This window comes from Magallana gigas, chromosome 3, assembly GCF_963853765.1.
Source record: "Magallana gigas chromosome 3, xbMagGiga1.1, whole genome shotgun sequence".
Lineage (NCBI taxonomy): Eukaryota > Metazoa > Mollusca > Bivalvia > Ostreida > Ostreidae > Magallana > Magallana gigas.
The window spans coordinates 50605795-50630901 of NC_088855.1; the positions used below are offsets into that span (position 1 = coordinate 50605795).

Sequence of the window (25107 nt, forward strand, 5' to 3'; positions counted from 1 at the left end):
TAAATTATATAAAAATCAAACTGCACTGTGTTAAATCTGCGCTCGGTCCAACGGTCACACCGTTTACATATTATCTATAGATGCCGTTCAAGTTTGTGAATTGTTTATCAAAGACGACCGAGAAACACTTTATTCCAAACATGCATATGAAGATAAAATTATGATGATATATTTGAAATGAACACATATAGGCCTACTTGTGACAATCCCATTTATAGGAAAATTGTCAGCACTATAACACTACAAAATAGGAGGTCGTTATATATAATTCTTACTGAAAAAAGGGCTTTAATTAATTGACACCAGAAATACTGAACTATATTGAATTATACAATTATGTGAATACGTTTTGCGGCATTTTAAATTTCATTTATTTCATGTTTGTTACTTTGTGTATGGGTATGTGTTTACGAACTGTGTGAAGTTCTGTGTTATCAACGTTCACATGTGAATTCTATTTTAAATTGTCAATTAATAAATTAAATTGAAAATTGTTTACATCTACATCGATAATATCACTACAATAAAATTATCTAGTATAATATGTTAGAAATAAGGAATTTTTCATTATGTTCTAAATTTTGAGACAGAAAAAAAGGACAGGTTTATAGCCTAAATTTTGAATTTCCCGCCACTAATGGTAAGCATGTGTGTTTTCAAATACACATTCATTGAAATACTAATTTCACAAATATGAATCGTAAAACGTTCAATATTTCATTGATGAAATGATATCTGTTTCAAAATTTACACGTGTTTTTATCTCTTTCTCAGTCGGAAATATTCGTACAGTTCCGGTGAGGAAAAACATGGCCGCCGTGACGCCATGTCCAGATTGAGAATGACGATGTAAAATAGTAAATTGTCCATATGAAAGGCCACACTTGGCCCCCTTTTATAGATTTTGTACATATTTTAGTAACTGGCAGACTGTATATTGTGAAAAGAAGGCTTCAAAGATCTTTGGGGCTTTCGATTTTATGTTAATGGATTAATATGAATCTAGACTCTTTATCATTTGCTTTGGCTGAAATAAGTTATTCAGTGGCCAATCTAACGAAGAAAAATTTTAAGTCTAGTGTCGCTGAAATAAGTCATGTAAGTATACCATCAAAACTTTCCTTATTTTTCTAATTTTGTTTTGAAACTTGTGCACAGCACGTATTCAATGAACAAAGGAAATGTGACTTTGATCATTTCACAAGGTCTGTTGTGAGGAAATGATATCATCATGGACATATTTTTGTGTTGTAAAGTCATTAAGCATTATTTTAATGGATGAAGAGACGTGTATGTATGGGCCAGAATACAGGTAAATGTAAGGTTACTATAAATGAGTAATCAATGTGGAGGTGGGCACATTCCCTATAAACAAGTAGATGATTTTCTATATCAGGCATAACTACACTTTACTTATGTGGAATAAGATAATTTTAACTTTAATGGGAAGATGTATTGATACATCTTCTTATAAAAGTTAAAATTATCTTATTCCACATTAAGTAAAGTTATGCCTTACACCTGCCAGCTGAAAATTTAAGCATCAGACTTGGGTGTTTTTTTGGTTTTTTTTTTTTTTGCTTTTGCAAAACAAATCTGTTGGCAGAGCACCACTTCTGAGATTTAGAGGTTTTATCATGTTTATTTTTTAAGTCTTAGTTGGTAACATCACTTTTCATCCCACTGCAGTTAATGCCACTGACAAGCATTAAAAGTCTTGTTAAGAATAAATTGACCCAGGATAGCAGATTTGAGATTGACACTCAGTTATGGCTGTTTGTTCAATTTGGTAAACAGAAAAAGCACTTGATTCTCAGGCTATCACTTAAATCAAAAAGTTGTGTTTTCTTGAATTTATTGAAAACACTTCCATAGTAAAAACATAACATAGTGAATCTGATATGTTAAGCACATCTATTATTTCTCACAGATTTAGAATTTCATTTTTCTACGATATTTTGATGGGTGCTTACTTCAGTATTCTCTACAAAATAAACAAAATCTCTTTCCTTAATTTCTGACTTTAGATGAGGCCTACTCTTGATATACCTGGTCATGTAATGGTTGACTGTCTTAAGGCTGAGGCCAATAATACCCGATCTGTTTAATTATGAAATAATTATGTATTTGATATCATTTCAACCCTGTAGCCCCTATTTTATTTTCTCTAACAATAAGGCTGGGTTAATAAGTATCGAAATATCAATATAATATGCAGACAATAAATAAATAAATATTGATGCCAAAAATGGCAGTGTAAAGTTTTTTCTTTTAAGGCTTCAAGTTTATATAATTTGAGTAAAAATACATTTAGTTGAATTTATAATAATTGAAAATAAACTATGTCATTGAAAGGAAATTACAGTGATCAATTTAAACTGCTATTTTGCATGTCAAATCTTAAATTAGTATATACAGTTTAATCTTTTAATGAAATATTAAGTTAATTTATGGTAGGTCAAGAAGAATTTTCATATAACAATAATATACTGAAGTTTAATATATTTGGTGGGTGAAGTCAGTGTGAGGTACACCGTGGATCTTGTAAACCAATCTCAGATAATCAAGTTCCTGGTCATTAAATAGTATCCCAATGTTATCCTTTCTAGTACACAGCATTTATCATTCGATTCTTACTGAATGTTAAAAGCTGTAAACATTTTTTAACTATCAAATGGTTATGTTTATTTTCACTGCAAAAATTTTATGTTTCAAATGTGTTCATGTCAACAAACAAAAACAATGGTTATCATTCACACTTTAAATTTGCACAGTCAAATTTTTTTTGTAATACATTGTATTACTATGTACTGTTGGCTGTATATATCACACAAGAGATTAACTGAGGATTAGGTTTGAATTTTATGTACATCACAACAATAATCAATGAGAATAAGAGCCATAAAGGGTTTCATGGCATCATCAATTCTTATTAAGAGAAACCTATAAAAGAAAATGTCTATGAAAAAAAGGCAAAGCAATCTCCTGCTGCCTTCCAAAATAATTTTATCTAACCACTAAAGTTGTGGCGTTTTTCCATCAACTATTTGCAATTTGAATGGACTATGTTTTAATTTGGAAAAAAAAATGGATCAATGACAATATCCCACTGAAGTAGAGCTCTTCTTTAATTCAGTTTAAATGATGTCTTTATCTTAAATCAGATATTACAAGGAATGGGTTTTGATGGTGGGTATGATGTTGATTTATTTTTAATTTTCAGCTTGTTAGTCAACACGGTGCAGAGGCAGATCGACACTTGTTTCGCTGCCTTTTTTCTCATGTAGACTTTAGTGGTGATGGTAGAAGCAGTGGAAAGGATTTTCATCAGGTTTGTTTTGAAACCCATGGATTAACTCATCATTTCCTTCCCTCTTCTGATCAACAGGAAAAGATCTCATGTTTAATATACATGTATGCTGTTCTTTTTTTTTCCAGACACAGTTTTTGATACAAGAATTTGGAAATCTACTTGGGAAACCAAATTTTGTATCAACCCTGTGTTACGCTATTGACAATCCTCTACATCATCAAAAGGTAAGATTCTGTTTGAAGCCAAGGTAGTTGAATGTTTTACTGGTAATACTGTTGTTTTTATTTATGTATTTTGTTGGCTTTTTTTTTTTTTTGTAATTTCTGCTGGAAAAATTCATTCTTGATTATATCTTAGGTACTTATTCATTATAAATACATGTGTATATATTCCAATTTTGACAAATTCAATCCTAAAATAGAATGATAGAATGTGTTTTGTTGTTTGATCAGAAAGATGATTTGTTGTTTGAAACGTGCATCTTCCAACCAGCTTTGTAAGCTTGGCCTTTTTTTTTTTAACTGGAGAGGGTTAGAACACTGGAGTAGAAATACAAATCTTTGATATGGTTTGATATGTCAATTTGCATGCTTATTAGAATGAATTTATAACTTTTGAAAAAATCTTGAATACCATTTAAACTTATTTGATGCCTTATAGTGAATGTGAAAGTTGTTTGGTATATTCATGTTTTACAAGCAGTGGTTTACTTACCATTTATTGCTGTTGGTTTAATACTGTTGAGATGAAGTTATGAACTATTCCATACCAATGTGACAGTGACACTATCATACCTTGAACTTAAGAGATTTGGTGTATATGTTTCAGATTTTGTAACAAGGGTATTAAGAATATTAAAAGTTGTATTAATTGAATGGGCAAGTTCAAATTTCTTATTTATTCTTGTCACTTGCAATGTGCTACAAAAACTAGTAAAAGAAGATAGATTTAGATTTTTTCAGACATGTACTGGGGTACATGTAATTTGGTCTGCTGTGCATGATAACATCACAGGCTATTTATTGTATGTTTCATTTTGAGGTCTTACTGCATGGATTGAAAGCTTTGAAACTTTGATTTCACATTGCATTTGATAAAGTAATTGCTGCATAATATAAATCTAATGGAGTCTCTCTGTGTCGTACATTCTCTGACTTTGCCTGTTGTAGAGTCTGAAACCATCATCACAGCTCTTTACTCAAGTCAGTCGTGTACTGAAGCTAACACGGGTTCAAGAGGTCGTGTTTGGATTAGCTCTCCTTAATTCATCCAACTCTGAAACCAGGAACTATTCTGCCCAGTTTGTTAAGCAAAAGTTGCCTGATCTCATCAAGTCCTATGTTGATGCAGGTTTGTACCATAAGTTGCCTAATTCTGTCTTTTTATTTTATCATGGTAGCATGTTCTTGATGTTGCTCTTTTTTTCTTTTTTTTCCATTTCAGTATACTGAATGCTTTCATACTACTGACAGAAAGTGATGTTGTATATTAGCATGTAGTTCATAGATTCCTTAAAGTATTAACTCTTTATGTACAGTAGGTGATGGAAATAAAGCCCCTTAAAATGACCCAGTTTACCTGTAACTTGCAGTGCTAATTATCAGTCTGACAATGTTTTGTTTTCATTTACAGAGAGTAGTTTAAAACAAGAAGGAGGGTTACAGGACGTTCCAATAGAAGTAATTCATCTTTTGTTATCAAGCATTTTTAAATGTAAAGACAACTTTGGAATAGCAACAGAGCAGAAAGAAATTTTCATCAAAACCCTCAAGAAAGGTAAATTTATTTAGGCTTACTATTAATGTAAATATTAATGGTTGTATTGTTTATCGTTATACAAATATCGGATACAAAATATTCATAAAATTTTGTCTTATCATTAATAATGCATAAAAACTTCTGTCTGTTTCAGATTTTCCATTTGAAGGAGTCCCTGTGATATTGGGACCATTGTTGTACGCCGAAGCAGAAGAACTATCTGTGGAAAAGTTAGCAGATACATCAGCCATGCCTAAAACAGCAGTAAGTATGAGGATAAAATCATTATTTGCTATGTGACAAGTTAATGGGCATCTTCTATTGCTATACATGTACCTCTAAGACTAAATTGTAAATTCTTTTTCAGTTGGAAGCGTCCTTAGCTGACATGATTTTGGAGGCGGGTTATGGCTGCACTTCAAGGTTAGCATTTATATCCTATTATGTTTCTCTTTAATTTTCAATGTACTAGCTGAAGGATGTTCTGTACATTTTTGAATGTTTTCGAACATACCAATTAGATCAGTTTTGATTTTTTGGAGTGATTTAATTACAGTGTCGAAGAATGCCGAAGCAATTTATTGCAGTTTGGAGTAAGGGAAATTACTCCCTCCTCAGTTGCGAAGGTCTTGGGTATGATGGCAAGAAACCCTGCAGGCTTAGATGTTCAAAACACACAACAGGTACTTGTACGGTGTTTCTGTTGAAAACTTGACCATGTTTTTGCATACAAATAAATATTTACTGTAACCCTTTTAAACATCTATAAGATCTATCCAATCAGTTTATCTTTACTTTCCTCTGTAGACAAACATGGCCTCAGGAACAGGATGGGGAGATATGGGGGATAAGGGAGACAAGCCAGGATACAACACATGGAATGTTGATGTCTTTGTCACAGTCATTCAAGATCTGGTAAACATTTTGAATTCGTTTGAACAACTTTGATTGCAGTGACCAAGTTTAATATCAGATTTTGTTATAAGTGCTAAGGGGCTAAGGGTGAGCACTGCTAATAATTGATTAATTTTTCCAGGCTCATCATTTAAACTGGCGAGAGGTAGTGGCAGAGCTCGACCACCCAAATTTCCTTGTGTTGAACAAGAAGGGGCTGCGCATTCTCCTGCAGGGCCTTAAGCGAGGGTTACAGGACATGTTCCCTGTTGATTACATCTATAGACCATGGAAAAACACTGAAGGACAGGTCAGTAAAGCCAAACAGAAAACTGTCACAGAGTGGATTACGTTTAGGGCATGTGATCTTATAGAGTTTTCTGTGTTTTGTAGTTGTCTTTCATTGTACATTCTCTGAGGAACCCAGATGTCTTTTGCTTTGCTGATTATCCTTGTCATACAGTTGTGATAGACATACTGAAATCTGCTCCAGATGATGACAACCGAGAAATTGTCACATGGTAAGTGCTTAAGGATTTCTAGGCCAACATTTTCAAGCTTTTACTCCTGTCAAAATATGCAAGTTAAACATAACACAGAATATTTCTTGTTTTTATAAAATCTAGTTATGGTATATGAATAAGTTTTCAAATTTCAAATTCAAATTGATAATTGCTATTGAATGACATTAGAGTACTACTACATTGCGGTTTTGTAGGAAATCCTTGGCCTTAGTAGAGACCTTGTTAAGACTGTCTGACTCAGGGCACTACCAGACTGTTTCAGAACTGTTTAAGATCCCTATACAGAATTGTCCAGATATGTTGGTGTTGGCGTTACTTCAGATTACGGTAAATAGAAATCAGTTTGCATTACAGTACACATTAAAAGAGACATGTTATGTTCCCCACATGAATAGAAATGTCAAAATTCATTACATATGGTAGAGTTTTCTGTGCAATTGAAGATGATATTTTTGAAGCAGTTAAAAGCCCTGAATCATTTCCGTTGTACATTTCAGCCCACCTGGAACACACTGAAACAGGAGCTGATCTCCACCTTGATGCCCATCTTCCTGGGGAACCACGCTAACTCGGCAGTGGTGCTACACTATGCCTGGCATTGTCAGGGTCACTCCAGCACCATCAGGACCCTCATCATGCATTCCATGGCAGAGTGGTACATGCGAGGCGAACAGCATGATCAAATTCGGTTATCAAGAATATTGGATGTTGCTCAGGACTTAAAGGTATGGATCTACATGAAAAAAAAGCAAATTTCTGAACTACAGGAATTTTTTTTTAAAGTTTTCACTTTAAAACTTTATTGGAATACAGATGTGTTTAATCATTTTGTTTTTTTTATACAGGCATTATCAATGTTGCTGAATGCTACCCCATTTGCCTTTGTGATTGACCTGGCTTGTTTGGCATCCAGAAGGGAATATCTAAAGCTAGACAAGTGGCTATCTGACAAAATAAGAGAACATGGAGTAAGTTAAAGCCAGTCTCTTACCTGAAATATAAGCATTTATATCAAGAGGTTTCATAAGTTGAGCAAAGCCATGTATTCTGCATTGTGAATTTGGTTTTGTAGGAGCCATTTATCCAGACCTGTGTGAATTTTCTGAAGCGGCGATGTCCTCAGTTGATGGGGGGCATGTCAAAGGATGAGAACCAGCCTCAGATGAAGAGCCAGATGTTGCCCACGGAAACCATAGCCACCATGCTGTCCTGTTTGCAGCAATGTGCAAGGTAAGGACTATGTATTGGATAGAGGAATCAGAGTAAATGTATGTTGTATGTATACAGTGACATTAATTTCTCTTCCATTATTTGTTGCAGGATTAGTAGTCTCAGAAGGTAGTAGATTTTGTTACTGTGAAGTCTTGTGTATAGTGTGAACTGATGTTTCATACCCGACCCTCAAATTTGAGGAAATTTTGAAAAATGAATTTACTACATGTATGTATATACATTTTGTGGTGTGCACTCAAAAATGATTAAGCCACTCCTTACTACTCCCCTAGGTTCCATGTACCTGAATCATTCATGTACATATAAGCAGATCTTGGCTTTAAAAGTTATATTAAAGTCACTCTCCAATTGATATTTAGCTCAAGCTGGTGAAAGACAAATTATATTAAATTTCTTGATAGTTTTGGGTCAAAAATAAAGTCTAGAGCAAATGTAAATACATACATGTATAATGTTTCTGAAAGAAAAAAATCTGAAAAATTACAGAATCAAAGTTTTATAACATTTAAAATGAAGAATTTCAACTGTAAAAGTTGTGCACTATACACAAGATTATATGGTTAAATTGGTGTATGGGAGAAAATGGTCTTGAATCCAAATCCAGGAGCTTAATCACCTGTTAAAATGATGGCTCTTCTAAATGAATGTTTTACAGTGACAGATTTGCTTATTTTCCTAGCATGGCATTGATTTAGATTGTCTAGTGATATTTAAAGAAGACTTTCATATGGAAACTATTTTCATCTGAATGTGACAGTGCAAAGAATTCCCTGTAATGACAAATGTACAGTCATATTGATCCCCATATTAATATCTTGTTGAATACTGTTTTGTAAGTTACTGTAAAAGTGGTTATTTATGCTGATGGTCAACTACACATTTTCTATGGTAAAAAATACACATGGTTTTGGTTTACCACTCTAAAAAGTTTTGACTTTTTACCAAACAGGCATGGGTATTTTACATGGTTTTAAGCTTACATTGTAACTAGTGTAAAAAATCCCCCCCCCCCCCCCCCCCCCTCACGCATTAATGACCACTTGTACAGTAACTCTTTTTTGTTCTGATTTCATCGGCAATTTACTTTGCACAGTTATTCCAAATTTAAGTGTCACTTTATTTATATTGAATATTTTTTTCAATTAAATCTAATAAAATTTTAAATGTTAACCTTGTTCTGTAGCATTACAGATTTAGGAATGTATACAATTTGTCGATGCTTTTAAAGGACAGTCCAAGTAGCTGGCCACTGGAATTCACTGTACAGCCAGGTTTATGAATAAATTTTTTCTTTGGCTTTTACAGTCAAGTGTCCCAGGAATTGTCAGAAGCCATATTGACAATGGTAACCAATGCCGCTCTCATGATAAACAAAGCAAGACAGGCTCCCCCTGGGGTAGTGGGACCGGGACCCAAGTCAATGCCCACCATCCCCCCACAGCCCAGCAATCCGGTAAGTCTTATCTCTGTCAGTCTGAAAGTGAAAGTACAGGTCAGTGAGAAATTTCCTATCATTAATAATAGAGACAAGAGTGTGTGGTTTAATCAATGCTCCTACAAAGAACTTTATTTTGCCTGTACAATATATTTATAGATACATGCAGTAGATATAAGAAAACAAAGTTGAAATACATGTAAAATGGCTTTGTTATATTATAATTACATGTATCTCAGGGTTGCAAATAACCACTCGCCCACTTGCAAATGCAAGTAATTTTTACTGTGGGCGACCATTTCTTAAAGATTTAGTTGCCCACATGGCGAGTATAAAAATTTTTGGCAATCAAGGACCAACTAAACGAAATTGTCACTTTTTGATCGGCAACTTCGTTGGAATTTCCTCCTTAAGAGAATTTAAAGTCGCTCTGTATTATGAGTTTACAATCGTTTTAATTATCCCCAAAGGCAATCAAATGATAATTAACTAATTCTGAAGACGTTTTCACAGCATCAGTTAACCCCTGTTGTAATTAATAACTCGAGATTTTCTTATCTTTAGGGGTTATAAATACCGGTGATGCAACCACATACTGTGCAACCGATGTTTATTACTTTTAGTGTTGAAATTACTATTAGTTGGTAATTTGTAATTAGTTAATAATTCTGCCAAATTAATGTTAAAATAATCATAAAACCGATTGTTTACAGTTATCTTAAAAAAATAAGATCCTTTATATAACAGTTGTAACTGGGTCAAAGGGTTAGACTAATGCCTCCACAATACACAGAAATACAGGACTAATTATACCCCCGCTCCGAAGGAGAGGGGGTATACTGTTTTACCCTTGTGTGTCTGTCTGTCCGTCTGTCTGTCCGTCCGTAACAAAAATTTCTGTCGCATTTATCTCAGCAACTATTTATCGCAGATGCTTGAAATTTTTACACAGTGTTTGTTAAGGCATGCCATATCGTGGGATATATTTTTGTACCAATCGGACGTCAACTTCCTGTTAAATGACGACTTTGCTTATTTTTTTAACTAAAATTTTCAAACAAATTTTTGTCAAAGATTTCTCAGCAACTATCTATCGCAGATGCTTGAAATTTTTACACAATATATGTATAGGCATGCCATATCGTGGGATATATTTTTGTACCAATCAGACGTCAACTTCCTGTTAAATGATGACTTTGTTTATTTTTAGCAAAAATTTTCAAACAAATTTTTGTCAAAGAATTCTCAGCAACTGTTTATCGCAGATGCTTGAAATTTTTACACAGTATTTGTATAAGCATGCTAAATCATGGGATGTATTTTTGTACCAATTGGACGTCAACTTCCTGTTAAATGAGTACTTTGTTTATTTTTAGCCTAAATTTTCAAACAAATTTCCGTCAAAGATTTCTCAGCAGCTATTTATCGCAGATGCTTGAAATTTTAACACACTATTTGTTTTGGCATGCCATATTGTGGGATATATTTTTGTACCAATCAGATGTCAACTTCCTGTTAAATGACGACTTTGTTTATTTTTAGCAAAAAAATTTCAAACAAATTTTTGTCAAAGAATTCTCAGCAACTGTTTATCGCAGATGCTTGAAATTTTTACACACTATTTGTTTTGGCATGCCATATTGTGGGATATATTTTTGTATCAATCGGACGTCAACTTCCTGTTAAATGAGTACTTTGTTTATTTTAGCCTAAATTTTCAAACCAATTTCCTCAAAGATTTCTCAGCAGCTATTTATCGCAGATGCTTGAAATTTTAACACACTATTTGTTTAGGCATGCCATATTGTGGGATATATTTCTGTACCAATCAGATGCCAGCTTTCTGTTAAATGTCGACTTTGCTTATTTTGCATATTCACATCAGAGCGGGGGTATCACTAGTGAGCATTGGCTCACAGATATCTTGTTTTATTTGTCATTAAGCTATTCTAATAATTACAAAACATCTCATCTATAAAATGTATGAACACATAGAGAATTAAATTTAATAAATTGGATCTAATTCAAATTAATAATGGCACTTTACAATTTTTATTCTACATGTATATATTTTAATATTATAAACTAACTTCATTGTGAATATCAGTGGGCCCCTATAAACTATTGTGGGCTTGTATAACTTGAAAAGTTGGGAGCCCACATGGCCCCTGGGTTTGAAAATGTTATTTGCAACCCTGTATCTGCAATTATATCCTCTCATCCACTGATGTTCCTTTTAGTTGGACACTCTTGCAGACAGCAATCCTCTGGGTATCCCCAAGTCATGGACAATGAGCGCTGTAGGTAATTCAGGGTTCCCTCAGGGGTTGGCTGCACCCCTGACTTCCACCACAACCCCTGGGTCTCCAGCCAAGCCAGGATTTCAACCGATCTCACAGCCTTCATCAGTTGGAGGGCTCCAGGGAATCAGCTCACAGCTTCAGAGTAAGGAAACTCAGTTCTGTTTACAGGATTCATGTATTAAATACATAATACTAAATGTTTTAGTGTTTTACATATTTATTTATTCTCAAAATGCTATTAATGAAGACAGATAAGTTGCATGGCATGAAAGTGGATGGAAGTGGGAGTAAAGTTTCATGTTATCTAACAGCTTGTTCAAATTAATGATTTATGTTAATTTATTACCCAATTTATTATTAACTGTCAATCATGAGAAAGTCAAAGAAACATTCAAATATAGATTTATTAAAAATCAAGAAATCGATTTCATCTGTATATTTTCATATTCATGCACTTGTATTTTTGAAGGCCTGGCCATTCAGAATCCCCCCAGAAATCCTGGAATCAGCACACTGGTCGGACAGGGCATGTTGAAACCTTCCCCTCCCCAGGGAGCACCCCCTCAGCCTCAGCCCACACCTCCCACCCTGGGCCAACAACCGTCAATGGGACCCCAGGCCGTTGTCAGACCAGGTCAGTGCCCTGAACCAAATAAACTGTACAATTATTAAAAACATGAATACAGAAGACTTGCTTCATTTAAATAAATATTATTACACACTAATACACAGTAAAACATGGATGCAGCAAACTTGCTTTAAATAATTTGTTAACAGCAAAGTCAGTTCCATTCCTGTAAGTCATATATTGTGTAATTATTTAACAGATATCATAATATACATGTATATCTTTACTATGAATCTAAAGTGGTTACTGGCTCTTTGATAGAAGTAAAGTTTCACTGCATTTAAAATCAGTTGTTATAAAGCATCTACAGTGTATGTCAGTGATTACAAACTTATTTTAGTTATTTCGGTACTTTTCCTTGGACATTTCAGTTGGCCAGACTACAGGAGACATCTCCAGCATTTTCCCTGACATTCAGCAACAGTTCTCCAAGGAGGTGGAAGATGAGGCTAATTCTTACTTCCAGAGGATCTACAATCAGCCACCAACACCGACTATGTCCATTGATGAAGTGCTAGACATGCTCAAGAGGTTCAAAGATTCACCGGACAAAAAAGAAAAGGTAGTGAAGTGAAAGTTAGCTGCATGATCAGAATAGGATTACTTGTAGATGAAATTTTCTTAACCTTTTAGATGAACTATGCAAGTAAAGTTTTTACAGAATTATGAGTTTTATATGCTTTCATGTACATTTTATAATTTCATGTACATTGTAAATTCTTACATGTATTTTTACTGTACTTTTCAATGAACTTTCGACTGTTGTTAGTTGACAAAGGATTTCATTTTACACCTGCATATACACTGTACATGTATTTACATTGTATGTTTACATGTGTTTCACTATCACTGTATATTTGTGTGTATTTTCAGGATGTTTATGAGTGTATGCTGCGGAACTTGTTTGAAGAGTACCGATTTTTCCCTCAGTACCCAGAGAGAGAGTTACACACTACAGCAGTATTGTTTGGAGGAATCATTGAAAAAGGATTAGCAACGTAAGATGAAGTGTGAAAAATATCTAAATGTATAGTATTGTACTGAAGGGTATATGTTTTCCTTGCCTTGTTGCTTATACTGTTTGATTTTTTCTAGGTATATGGCATTGGGAATTGCCTTGAGGTATGTCTTGGAGGCTTTGAAAAAGCAGCACAATTCCAAGATGTATTTCTTTGGAATTGCAGCATTGGACCGATTTAAAACAAGGTATGCTTCATGGGTTTTTATGAAGTTTAAGAAGTTTATTTAAATATTTTGATATTATATGTTATTTGATTATTTGTATGGTACATTTACTTTACCTTATAGATTAAAGGACTACCCCCAGTATTGTCAGCACCTGGCAGCTATTCCTCATTTTCACCAGTTTCCACAGCATCTCATTGAGGTAGAACAATGGCAAAACACTGTCTTCCTTTATATCATTTCAAGAGCTGATCTGCCATACATGGATTTTGTTATAAAATTGCACAAAAGATATTTCAAGGATAAATGGATTTATTTGTCTATAAATGAAATAATTATTAATGTTTTGATCTGTAGTATGTGAAGTATGGAGCTCTGTCTCAAGAACCCCCTCAACAGCCGGTGTCCTCCCGCAGTATTACCCCGACAGTAGGGGGACTGGGCCTCACGGGACTGCAGACAGGACCGATGGGAATGATGCCTCAGCCGGGAACTCCCACTCCCAGCATTACAGGGTCTAGTCAAGAGGGGGTCCCCACCACCACAGTCTCCACCCCTATACCTTCGTCACAGCCTGCTGCCAAAAATCTACCAAAGGTAAAAGTCCCACTCAACCTAGTGCCTGTATTCTTATGTTTTAGATATGCGTTACATGAAATGTATAGTTATTGTTGAACTTTGTATTTCTTAGCCCTCCATTGCTAGTGCTACAAACATAGATACTTTGTTAGCTGGCCAAGGAAAGGAGGAGTTTTCTGTGCCCCCAGAGACGGTTCAGGACAAAGTGTTTTTCATCTTCAACAACCTCTCTCTAGCCAATTTGGCTCAGAAGGTAAAGTATGTTTCTGTGTAAAGAAAACTTTTTTCAAAGCAAAGGATAAAAGAAAATATACTACTGTGGTTTTTGAGTCGGCTCGCTTGAGTCCTTGTTATCATAGCCATTTCTGCAAAAAATTTGCACTACATTATTCATGCCCTTAAGAAAATAGTGCATGCATTAACCTCTTTTGTTTGCGTGATTGCCAATTTGAAATGGTTAAACAATCTCATCTTTATTTACACATATATTTTTGATGTTTAAAAAATAAAACAAAGTAAGTTTTCAATCGCTGCCCATGAATTCAACAGCTTACACGGGGAAAACCTTGTTCGGTATTAATGAATGTAACTAATATTTGTGAAGTTACAAATAGAGATGTGCGTAAAATCTATTTTTAGAAAAACCCAGTTTGTTTTTCAATTGAGCTCGCGAAGCGAGAAGATCCTTGCTGTCATCGGATCTGTTGGAGTGGATTTTGAGCACAAATGTAAATTGATAATGTGCGATATAATGCAAATAGTTCTTATTTCTTCATCATTGAAATATACTGGTCCTTTGTCTCAATCCTACGATATATGCATTGCCAGTCTGGCAGGCATTGTCAGTCTATTTATCAAATATCAACAGAACATGTTAAATCAAAGTACTGAAAGTACTGACACGAGTTGATGATTCAGGAATCAGACATTTATTGACTCTTTCTGCTTTCAACAAGCAGACTTTGAAATAAATCATGAATTAAGTATATAAGTATCTTATTATCACTGGCTACAACATATAAAAGATAAAAAAAAATCATGAATCTTTAAAGATCATTTTTAAAATAAATAGTCGATAGAGGAGGATATCTAAATATTTATTATCATATAATTTGATATGATAAAGGTGGTCTCATAAAGTTGATGGCTGCCACAATGAGCCCTGTAATTTTGGTTCACTTATGTTTAATTTAAGGTAGTCCTACACTCGGCACTAAATGGGCTCAATCATTAAAAGCTTAGCTTTAAATGATAAATATACATTCTAGCAATACATATACAAAAGAAAATATGCATGTTTACGTGCTAGTTTGTTTGTTATCACCTCTCAGACAGGTGTACCCCCTTGCAAAAATTATTGACAATTATGAAATTTGCCAGACGTCCGTTTTTCCTAAAAATAATTACCAATTTTGGGAAAATTAGAACTGAACATACAAAATAGAGTATAAATACATATTTAAGCCATATGTCATCAATAATTTTGCGCAATTTTTTGTAAGTAAGTACGCTTTATGGACTTGATGTATCAAAATAAAAAACAAAAAATGCAATGCTTGTATCGCGTTTGGTAATTTTTTTACTATTTTATGGACTCAAACTTAAATTCATGGTGTTGATTCTATAGATTGACATCTTAGAAAAAAGATTTGGTAAAATAAATTATATGTTGATGGATTACTTTTCACGCTATAAGCTCTAAACCAAGTAGACCCTGACGAAAAAATCCGTAAAACTCACATTTTGCTACAGGTTTCTGCCTAGATCTGTCAACAATGTTGGATATCATTTAAACATTATTCAATTGACGATTGATTAAATTCGAAATAGCTTCTGTCTCTAAATTTAAACTGGTTTTAGTAAAAGAAAAAGAAAATTTCGGGGGGGGGGGGGGGGGGGGCATCAAAACAAAGATATAAGCATACCTAAAATATGGTTAATCAGAAACTTCATTTCATTTTACTTTAACAGAATCGAGTTTCTCAACATTAATCATTTCTATCTCTCATAGAATACAGATATTACCGCTCTAATTGCTTATTATTGCCATTGTTTACAACAGCGATGTAGAGCAAAATCAATACTGGGTATCAAAAACGCTTTGTAAAAGTCGAACCAATATTGTAAAATACGTATTATGACGTAGTACGATACTCGGACTACTTTAATAACAAAAGACAATTTTTTTTGAAATATTACTAACAATGTAATAAAAAAATTCCATCAAAATATTAACAACATGTTCAGAGCGAGTCGACTCCTAGGCCCTTCAGGCCTTTGATATCAATATTTGTTAAATACCAATTTTTGTGGATTTCCTTGTAAAGTTGATCCTTGAATATGAATGTTCATTGAAGTGCAATTTCTACTAACACTTGGTATTGATAAGGTCATTGGCCACAAATTTACCTATCCTTTAAACTGATATTTTCATTGAATCCATGAAAATTGATACTCACGAATATTTATGAACCACAGTATTGTGTATTGATAGTTTTTTAAAAATATTTCTGTAAATTGATATTTTAGATTTATTCTGAAATAGATCTCTCAGTATATGTGATAATAATGAATAACATGTTACTATTGAGCTTATGATGATTTGATAACAGACTGAAGAATTGAAGAAGGAAGTTACAGAGGAATATTTACCATGGGCTGCCCAGTATCTTGTGATGAAGAGAGCCAGCATTGAGCCTAATTTCCACACACTGTATGCCAACTTTGTGGATGCTCTAAATCACCCCAAACTTACAACACTGGTCACTAAGGAAACATTTAGAAATATCAGGGTAAGTCTTTTTAAATAGAAAGAGTTTAACAAAGTATTTATTATATAAATATTAGTTAGGGATGATGCAGTTAGATATACAGTTCCTGTATACTAATACACCTGTTTAACAGTTTCTTTTTAATGTGCTTGTGATTTTTATGTGTTCACAGGTATTACTGAGAAGTGATAAAGGTGATGCTAACTTCTCTGACAGAACCCTGCTCAAAAACCTCGGTCATTGGCTCGGAATGTTAACCTTGGCTAAAAACAAACCAATCTTACAAATAGTAGGTTTATCTTTGAATTTTTGTTTTTAACTGTATTAGAAACATGATTATTTCTACACATAAAACAATTCATTTTGCAATTTCATTTCAGGATATAGATCTGAAAGGTTTGTTGTATGAGGCTTACCACAAAAGCTCCAGGGAACTACTTTATGTGGTCCCTTTTACTGCCAAGGTTCTGGAGTCCTGTGCTAAAAGCAAGGTATGCAACACCTTATTTTATTCCGAAGGGAAAAGGATATGCATTTGCACACTAACACCTATTTGTGTATTTCTATGTGATAAACTGTAGTAGCACATATTTTCGTTGGGTCAAAATTATTCGTTTTTAAACCAAAAAAAATTTCGTTGACATTTAATTTTATCATATCTTAATCTCTTTGTATTCATTATAACTTGGGTTAAAAATTTGTCACGGATTTAATTTCGTTGATTTAAACTGCCAACGAAAATAACACACTTAAATTATCAACGAATATTTCTGCTATAGTAGAAATAATTATTTAGATTATATAAATGAATGCTTTACTGTTTACCAGGTTTTCAAACCACCTAATCCATGGACCATGGCTATCATGAATGCTCTGGCAGAACTACACCAGGAACCTGACCTCAAACTCAACTTAAAATTTGAAATAGAAGTGCTATGTAAAACTCTGAATATTGACTTAGGGGTAAGTATATATTCCTTACCTGTTGAAATTTTTAACTTTGAAATTGATAAGATAATGAGACTTGTACCTTGTATGTATATCTGAAAGATTTTCCATTGTGCTTACAGGAACTGAAACCTGGCAATTACTTGAAAGACACCATTAGACTACAGACCCATGAACCACAGTTGTCGTCTGTGAAGCCAGCGGCTGTGATACCGCCACCTGTGGTCACCCCCCAGCCTGATCCGTCCCTGATACTGACCGCATCAACTCCGACGGTCACCACTACCACCACTGTCACCACGACAACCACAGCCCCCTCCAGCGGCACCCCCAACCTGCCACCAAGGCCACAGTTTGCATACGAGGACATCAACACCAACAACTTTGCCACTTTGGCTAATCAGATCCTGATAAGTGGACAGGTACTGTCCATTACTATGCTGATTATCAACATTTCATCCTGGATATGCATTTGGCAGTGTGAATACTGTGTAGACCTGTGTATTCAATTGTGTTTTTGCTCTTGTAGGTGGCTCTGCTACAGACTCACCCACAATTGAAGCCTCTGGTGAAGATGGCAGTGGAGAAATCCGTGCAGGAACTGATGCCTCCTGTGGTAGAAAGAACAAACAAAATCACTCTCACCACTTGTGAACAAATAATCAAAAAGGTGCATGGGTTGACAAAATTCTCAGTCTATTGAATTAAACAGTTGAAAGAAAGGTTTGTCCATGGAATAAGCCATTGTAAAGCAAAACCCTGATTTCATACTTTACACACATGTAATTGGTTTTTCTTATAATTTTCAAGGACTTTGCATTGGACCCTGAGGAGACCAGAATGAGGGCAGCAGCTCATCACATGATCAGAAACATGACCTCTGCCCTGGCACTGATAACGTCCCGGGAGCCCCTGTACCACAGCATTGCTTCCAATCTTAGGACAGCTTTCATGAGTGCGCTCAGACTTACAACAGAGGTGCAGTATAAATAGAGAATAACCAAAAGTGTTTTCAGTGCATACATTGTTGATATACCTATATCTATATACTCTATCTTAAATTTCACAGACAGCAAGTGCTAGGGATAAAGATGCAATAGAACAAGCAGCCACAGTATTAGCTACTGATAATGCTGAGTTAGCATGTGTCTTTATCCAAAAAACAGCTGTTGAGAGAGCTATTCCAGAAATGGACAAGAGGCTGGCAACAGTAAGTGTTGATGTTGTAGCAAATTTTATGAGAATCACATCTTGTATCGCAATAGCTTATTGGATTCATGCATAACTGTCAAAATGTTGTTACAAAGATACAGAAAAAATATTCTATAGATTCTTTTTTTTTTAATGTGAGTCTTTAATTCCGCTATTCAACCGTTATGCATCAGATTGCGAGGATATAGGTTACCAAATTTATGTACAAAGAGTAATCGCACTTTGCCTTTACCAATGTTATATTTTTTGTGGATTTTCTTTTCAAGGAATATGAATTCCGTAAGCATGCTCGAAATGAGGGAAGGCGTTACTGTGATCCTGGAGTACTTACATACCAAGCGGAGAGAATGCCTGAACAGATCAGATTAAAGGTATGAATTGAATTTGATGGAAAATGATTGTCTTTATTATATTCAAGGGACAACATGGAAGAGAATATGAGATTTTAATCTGTATTTTACAGGTGGGAGGAGTCACACCTGCTCAGATCTCTGTATATGAAGAATTTGCTCACAACATCCCAGGATTCTTACCAACAAATGAAACACCTCAAGCACACCCTGGAGTTACCAAACCTGTGCCTGTAAGTGAACATCAACCCTGAATTGAAAATTTGATGTATCTTAATTTTTTGTAATCATGAATTGATTATATTTGTACATTGTGCATAGCATGGGTGCGAGTACTTGTATACTCTCTCCTCAATAGGTTCAGCCAGATGAAATTTCCCAGATGTTAGAGAAGATAGGAAGAGATATAGATCAAGTGCTACAGAACTTCATGTTCCCTCCTAACAATCCCCTCGGCAATCAGCTGCACAAAGTGCTAGATGCTGTGATGTATGCCAGAAACAGCAGGGACATGGGATCCATTGAAACCTTGCTACAGAAGACGATTAACGGACTGATGGAGCTGTACACCAACAACACCACGGAGCAGGATCTGATGAGCAGGTTCCGTGACTGCCACATCCTGGTCCTAAAGTGCTTACATGACCCAAGGGCGTACGGTCCAGCCTGGCTAAAGAAGCAGGTGACGCGAGCCCTGGTGGAGCGCAGTGACGACCACAAGTATAACCTGGAGGCCCTAGACTGTCTTATCCGCAGCCAGCTGGTCAACATGCAGCAGTTTGATGTGTACTTGGTTCAGCTGATGGAAAACGGCATCAACTACATGGCAGTAGCTTTTGCTATGCAGTTAATTCAAAGATACTGCATCAGCGACAAACATAATTCTATTCTGACAGAGGTATGTACAAGTATATGCAGGTTAACTTTATGACTTATTCTATTGTGCTTATTTCTTAGAAATTTTTATTTTAGTTATTGTATGTTTACATGTGATCATGAGGACTGAATGTCTTGTAGGCTGATTTTGCCAATACTATCGATGCTCTGAATGCCATCTCCAACAGATCTATCAATCCGCCTGATGGGTAAGATTATCTTATGAGATTCAGATTTGAACTACAAACATTGCATTTGAAAATAAATGAACCAGTGTACTATTAATTTAGAATGCATTTCAAAACTTCATGTCTCCAAAACAGAATTTAATATCTGACTTAACATTTGTAACAGGCTGCAAGCATTACTTGACAACTTACGTAGCACCCCTAGTGGAGGCAGCAGCAGCAGCACCACCACTGGAAGTGCCCTTATCAACTCTGATTTTGTCTTCATGGATCAGACAGCAGCTCTGAAAGCTGCCTCTGGTATGATGCACACTGGAATTATCCAGGCCAGAGACATTGATGGGGACCCCCCAGGTCTCCACGAGAAGGCGGAGTACCTCCTCAGAGAGTGGGTTAACATGTACCACTCCCCCGCCGCTGGAAGAGACAGCACAAAGGCTTTCACTGCATTTGTTCAACAGGTGAATTTCTTAGCCAATGTCTAGTTCCTGTGTTAAAGAACCCATAAACTGATTTAATAAAAAATGTTCAAACTGTTCAGAACATGAAAACAGAAAATTTCACTTACATGTATATGAATATAAAAATGATGTCATGTGTTTCATAATTATATTTTTTTAAAATCTAGCTTAAAGTATTCAGAAAATGAATGCCTGTCTCTTGTGTTGCATCAACCAACTGATTTTTTTCTGTCTGATTGACAGATGCATCAGCAGGGTATACTGAAAAACGATGATGTGATAACACGCTTCTTCCGCCTCTGCTCTGAGATGTGTGTGGACCTGTGCTATCGGGCCATGGGAGAGGCCACAGGAACACCCCCAACCAATCAGGCCCTGATCAGGGCCAAGTGTTTCTACACACTGGATGCCTTTGTCCGTCTTATTGCCCTTCTGATTAAACACTCGGGGGACAATGCAAACACTGTAACAAAGATTAATCTTCTCAACAAGGTGAATTGTAATCGTTGTGATACAATGCACTATGTTTTTTTTTCACTTACCTGTTAAATATTTATTTATGAATATGAATAAACTTTGTTTTATTACTGTTGATAGGTCCTGGGAATTGTGGCTGGGGTTTTGCTGCAGGATCACATTGTGAGAATGACAGAGTTTCAGCAGCTTCCTTATCACAGGATTTTCATCATGCTCTTCATTGAGCTGAATGCACCGGAACATATCTTAGAGAACATCAATTACCAGGTCCTCACAGCTTTCTGGTAAGGAACATGTGAAGAGAGATGGAACAACTCCATATGTTCATATGTTGCATGTACCTGCATAAGAGCTTTATGAATAATGCTCATTCATCTTATTCTTGATTTGCTATAACTTTACAGCAACACGTTCCATGTGTTGAGACCTGCCAAATCACCTGGATTTTCCTACGCATGGTTGGAGTTTATATCTCACCGGGTTTTCATTGGCAGAATGTTAGCTCTGACCCCTCAGCAAAAGGTCAGTTTGTACACGGGTATAACTTTCAGATGAAGGTTTTCCCTACTTTGTTGTAGTACAAACTAACGTATCTGATTATAAGACTACCGGTAATCTCAATGGCTCTTTGTTATTTCCTTTAGGGATGGGGAATGTATGCCCAGTTGTTGATTGATTTGTTCAAATTTCTGGCACCTTTCTTGAGGAATGCCGATCTCACAAAACCAACTCAGATGCTGTATAAGGTAATCTTTTGCACCTTTAATCATAATCTTGCAAAAGGTCAGAACATTGCTGCATGCTTTGAAATGCTCCAACAATCAAGTTTCATGATTTAAAATTTACAGGTTTATATTTAAAATATTTTTTTTTTAAATCCTCAGAAAATGATGTCTTAATTTTTTTTCCCAGGGAACACTGCGAGTTTTACTGGTCCTGCTCCATGACTTCCCAGAGTTCCTCTGTGATTACCATTATGGATTCTGTGATGTCATCCCACCTAATTGTGTTCAGATGCGTAACTTGATACTGAGTGCTTTCCCTCGTAACATGAGGCTTCCTGATCCATTTACACCAAACCTCAAGGTTGACATGTTGACAGACATTTCACTCCCACCCCGCATTCTTATCAACTTTGCAAGCAAGATACAGCCTGCTCAGTTCAAGAAGGTAACTTATTTATCATCTTTTTTAAGTCACCAAGCTGTATATAAGCATTTCGTGATGCAAGGAAAAATCTTTTTATTTAAATTGGGGGTTATAAAAAATTTCATGTATGTGGTTTTCAATTTTACAGGATTTGGATTCATACTTGAAATCGAGGTCTCCCGTAACATTTGTATCAGACTTGAGAAGTTACTTGCAGGTAAATCTTGTAATAGGACTGTTTAACGGTGTTATCGACTTATCGTGGATGTTGTGTTCTGGGTTTGAATGATAACATTTGTTGTCTTTGATTACAGTCCAGTGAGCCAGGGACCCGGTACAACATTCAGCTGATGAATGCCTTGGTCCTGTACGTGGGGACACAGGCAATACAGTTCATCCATAGCAAGAGTCTAACTCCTAGCATGAGCACCATCGCTCACTCAGCCCATATGGACATTTTCCAGAATCTTGCAGTGGCTTTAGATACCGAAGGTAAGCTACACTTACAATGTTCAATTTTACTGTAAAGGGATTGCGATGTGTATGATGTAATCTTCAATGAATATGCTCTATTCAATTTGACAATACTTGTACATGTTTTTAACTTTATACCCATTTACTTATTTCAGGTCGTTACTTGTTCTTGACTGCCATAGCTAATCAGCTGAGATACCCCAACAGTCACACCCATTATTTCAGCTGTACACTGCTGTATTTGTTTGCTGAAGCTAATACAGAGGCCATCCAAGAACAGATAACAAGGTATTTTCTTTATTATACTTTTATTATCACTGCATACAGAGTTCAATCTTAGTCATTTTTGTGGTTAAAATTTAATAAAAAATATTAAATAGTATGTGAAAATTCTGAACTGCAGAATGTGGAATTAATTGCATTTTGGATTGAAAAATTAATGTTATGAAATTAATAGGTGATCATATACACATATTTGTGATCATATACATGATACACACATATTTATGTAGTAAAATGTATGACTGTGTTGCAGGGTTCTGTTGGAGAGACTGATAGTAAACAGACCTCACCCCTGGGGGCTCCTCATCACCTTCATTGAGCTTATCAAGAACCCCCAGTTCAAGTTCTGGAATCATGAGTTTGTGCACTGTGCACCAGAGATAGAGAAGTAAGTAATAGGACATGTGCAAAGTTAGTGTGATTTATTTGTCATATCTGTCAAGCATATAGGAGTGGAAGTGATTATCATTTAAAGAATGAATAATGGAGAATTGTTTTGTATTTTAGATTGTTTGAATCAGTTGCCAGATCCTGTATGCAACCTAAACAAAATCAGCAAGCTTCTACCGGTTTACGAGAATCCGATTCCAATGAAATGCACTAGATGCGAGGCACATGTCACTTTGTTCTTTTCTGTCAGTGCTTGTTAGGACTGAATGGACGCTTGTTGTGATTCAAAGCTTTTACTGTCTACAAAGTTTGTACCGATATAAGTAATCTGGATTTACATGTTTGTAAGAGCAATTAATTTATTTTGGTATTTGAATATTTGCCTTTCCAATTCACAGAATGTTGTCATTATCATGGTAGCTGAATTTACCCAGTCTTTCAACCATGACATTTGTAATATAGCGGCATTGATGTGAACTTTTTGTTTGTTTGAGAAGAATCATGTATAGGTGAAGCTTATGTTACTTTAGACTGTTTTCTACAAGAAAACTTGGAACAACTGCGTTGTTATAATTGTCACCAAATAATTAGGAGCATTGTATATTGTTGATTGTACATACAAGGTATTTTCATTCTGTAACATAATTCTTAAATATATATATATTTGTGTACAAAACTTTATTAAGATTGTCATTCATTGAATGATTGGTGCACCGAATAAGGAGCTGAATCATTGCAGTCATTTATGTTTGATGTTTGATTAAATATTAACTTACCTAGGATCTGTTCTTCTCTTATTTGATTTATCTTAATGATACATGTATGTGAAGACGGTTAATACTCTGGATGTACTTGTATTACAGTACTTTAGGTCATATATTTTATAAGTGCTTGTACTTATATATACTTGAACATGTATCTGTAACATAATATATACATATACATTTAGATGATTTTCAACTGCATTGCCATCTACCGTTCCAGGTGTGATAAGATTAGATTAAATAACATGTCGATTCAAAGTAACATTTATCTGGATCGTAGTCTTCTGCCTCCATGTACATAGCTGCAGGACTGTTACTCCCGTCGTCCATCCGATTTTTTTACAGTCCTGCAGCTACCATGTACATTGTAGGTCAAGGTAACAGAAGCAGAAAGTAATGACAATTCTAATTACTGTATACAAGGAAAATTTCGCCCTTTTTGCCCTCATTGTCGGCGGTTAAATTTTAAGATGTCTCAGATAATTCCTCTTTAAACACAACTGTATCTGGGCGTATTGAAAACTCTTTCCAAATGTAGAAGGGTGAAAAAATAACCCTGTATAATCTGTTTATTACTGTGGTTTCACCAATATTCGTTGAATACCAATTTTCGTGGATTTCGTTGTTAGGCTGGTCCATGAAATTTAATGTTCATTGAAGTGCAATCTCCACTAACATTTTGTATTGATAGGATCACTGGCCACGAATTTACGTATCCTTAAAACTGTGATTTTCACTTTATCCACGAAAATTGATACCCTTGAATATTGATGAAACCACAGTATTTTAGTTTTGCACACGACAATGTGCAAAAACACTAGATTGTGTTTTAACGAGGCCGGGTCTAATTTTTTCTGCCCTAGATTTTTTAATGAAATTTTTTACAAGAATTTCTACTAATAAAATTATTATT

At 35.2% G+C, this 25107-nt stretch overlaps 1 protein-coding gene across 4 annotated transcripts; it reads left to right on the plus strand.

The window, feature by feature from the left end:
* The first annotated feature begins 786 nt into the window (after positions 1–786).
* On the plus strand, positions 787–24210 carry LOC105324909 (CCR4-NOT transcription complex subunit 1). Of its 4 annotated transcripts, none has more exons than XM_011424153.3 (48): positions 787–1098; positions 3224–3331; positions 3439–3537; positions 4483–4663; positions 4946–5089; positions 5226–5335; positions 5439–5494; positions 5628–5754; positions 5879–5986; positions 6108–6275; positions 6359–6486; positions 6684–6816; positions 6987–7214; positions 7335–7457; positions 7562–7719; positions 7810–7827; positions 9028–9175; positions 11398–11602; positions 11930–12094; positions 12460–12650; positions 12962–13086; positions 13184–13294; positions 13397–13475; positions 13631–13870; positions 13965–14105; positions 16465–16644; positions 16796–16912; positions 17004–17114; positions 17452–17586; positions 17694–17993; positions 18101–18241; positions 18382–18549; positions 18641–18781; positions 19050–19154; positions 19247–19366; positions 19492–20031; positions 20151–20218; positions 20364–20658; positions 20902–21150; positions 21256–21419; positions 21540–21657; positions 21780–21881; positions 22048–22305; positions 22433–22501; positions 22599–22776; positions 22914–23046; positions 23294–23428; positions 23548–24210. In XM_011424153.3, exons 1-48 carry the CDS (start codon positions 997–999, stop codon positions 23642–23644), a joined length of 7320 nt encoding a protein of 2439 aa, XP_011422455.3. In that variant the 5' UTR covers positions 787–996; the 3' UTR covers positions 23645–24210. The 4 variants fall into 4 exon arrangements, with proteins under 4 accessions (XP_011422455.3, XP_011422456.3, XP_011422457.3 ...); XM_011424154.3 differs by having other exon boundaries at positions 20914–21150; XM_011424155.3 differs by lacking the exon at positions 7810–7827.
* The last annotated feature ends 897 nt before the right edge of the window (positions 24211–25107 follow it).

Excerpts from the sequence above, each read along its gene's own strand:
- LOC105324909 (XM_011424153.3), top strand. The coding sequence starts at position 997 with ATGAATCTAGACTCTTTATCATTTGCTTTGGCTGAAATAAGTTATTCA. Across the intron at positions 6,276-6,358 it reads GGAAAAACACTGAAGGACAG|TTGTCTTTCATTGTACATTC; the intron begins GTCAGTAAAGCC and ends TGTGTTTTGTAG. Across the intron at positions 6,817-6,986 it reads TGGCGTTACTTCAGATTACG|CCCACCTGGAACACACTGAA; the intron begins GTAAATAGAAAT and ends TGTACATTTCAG.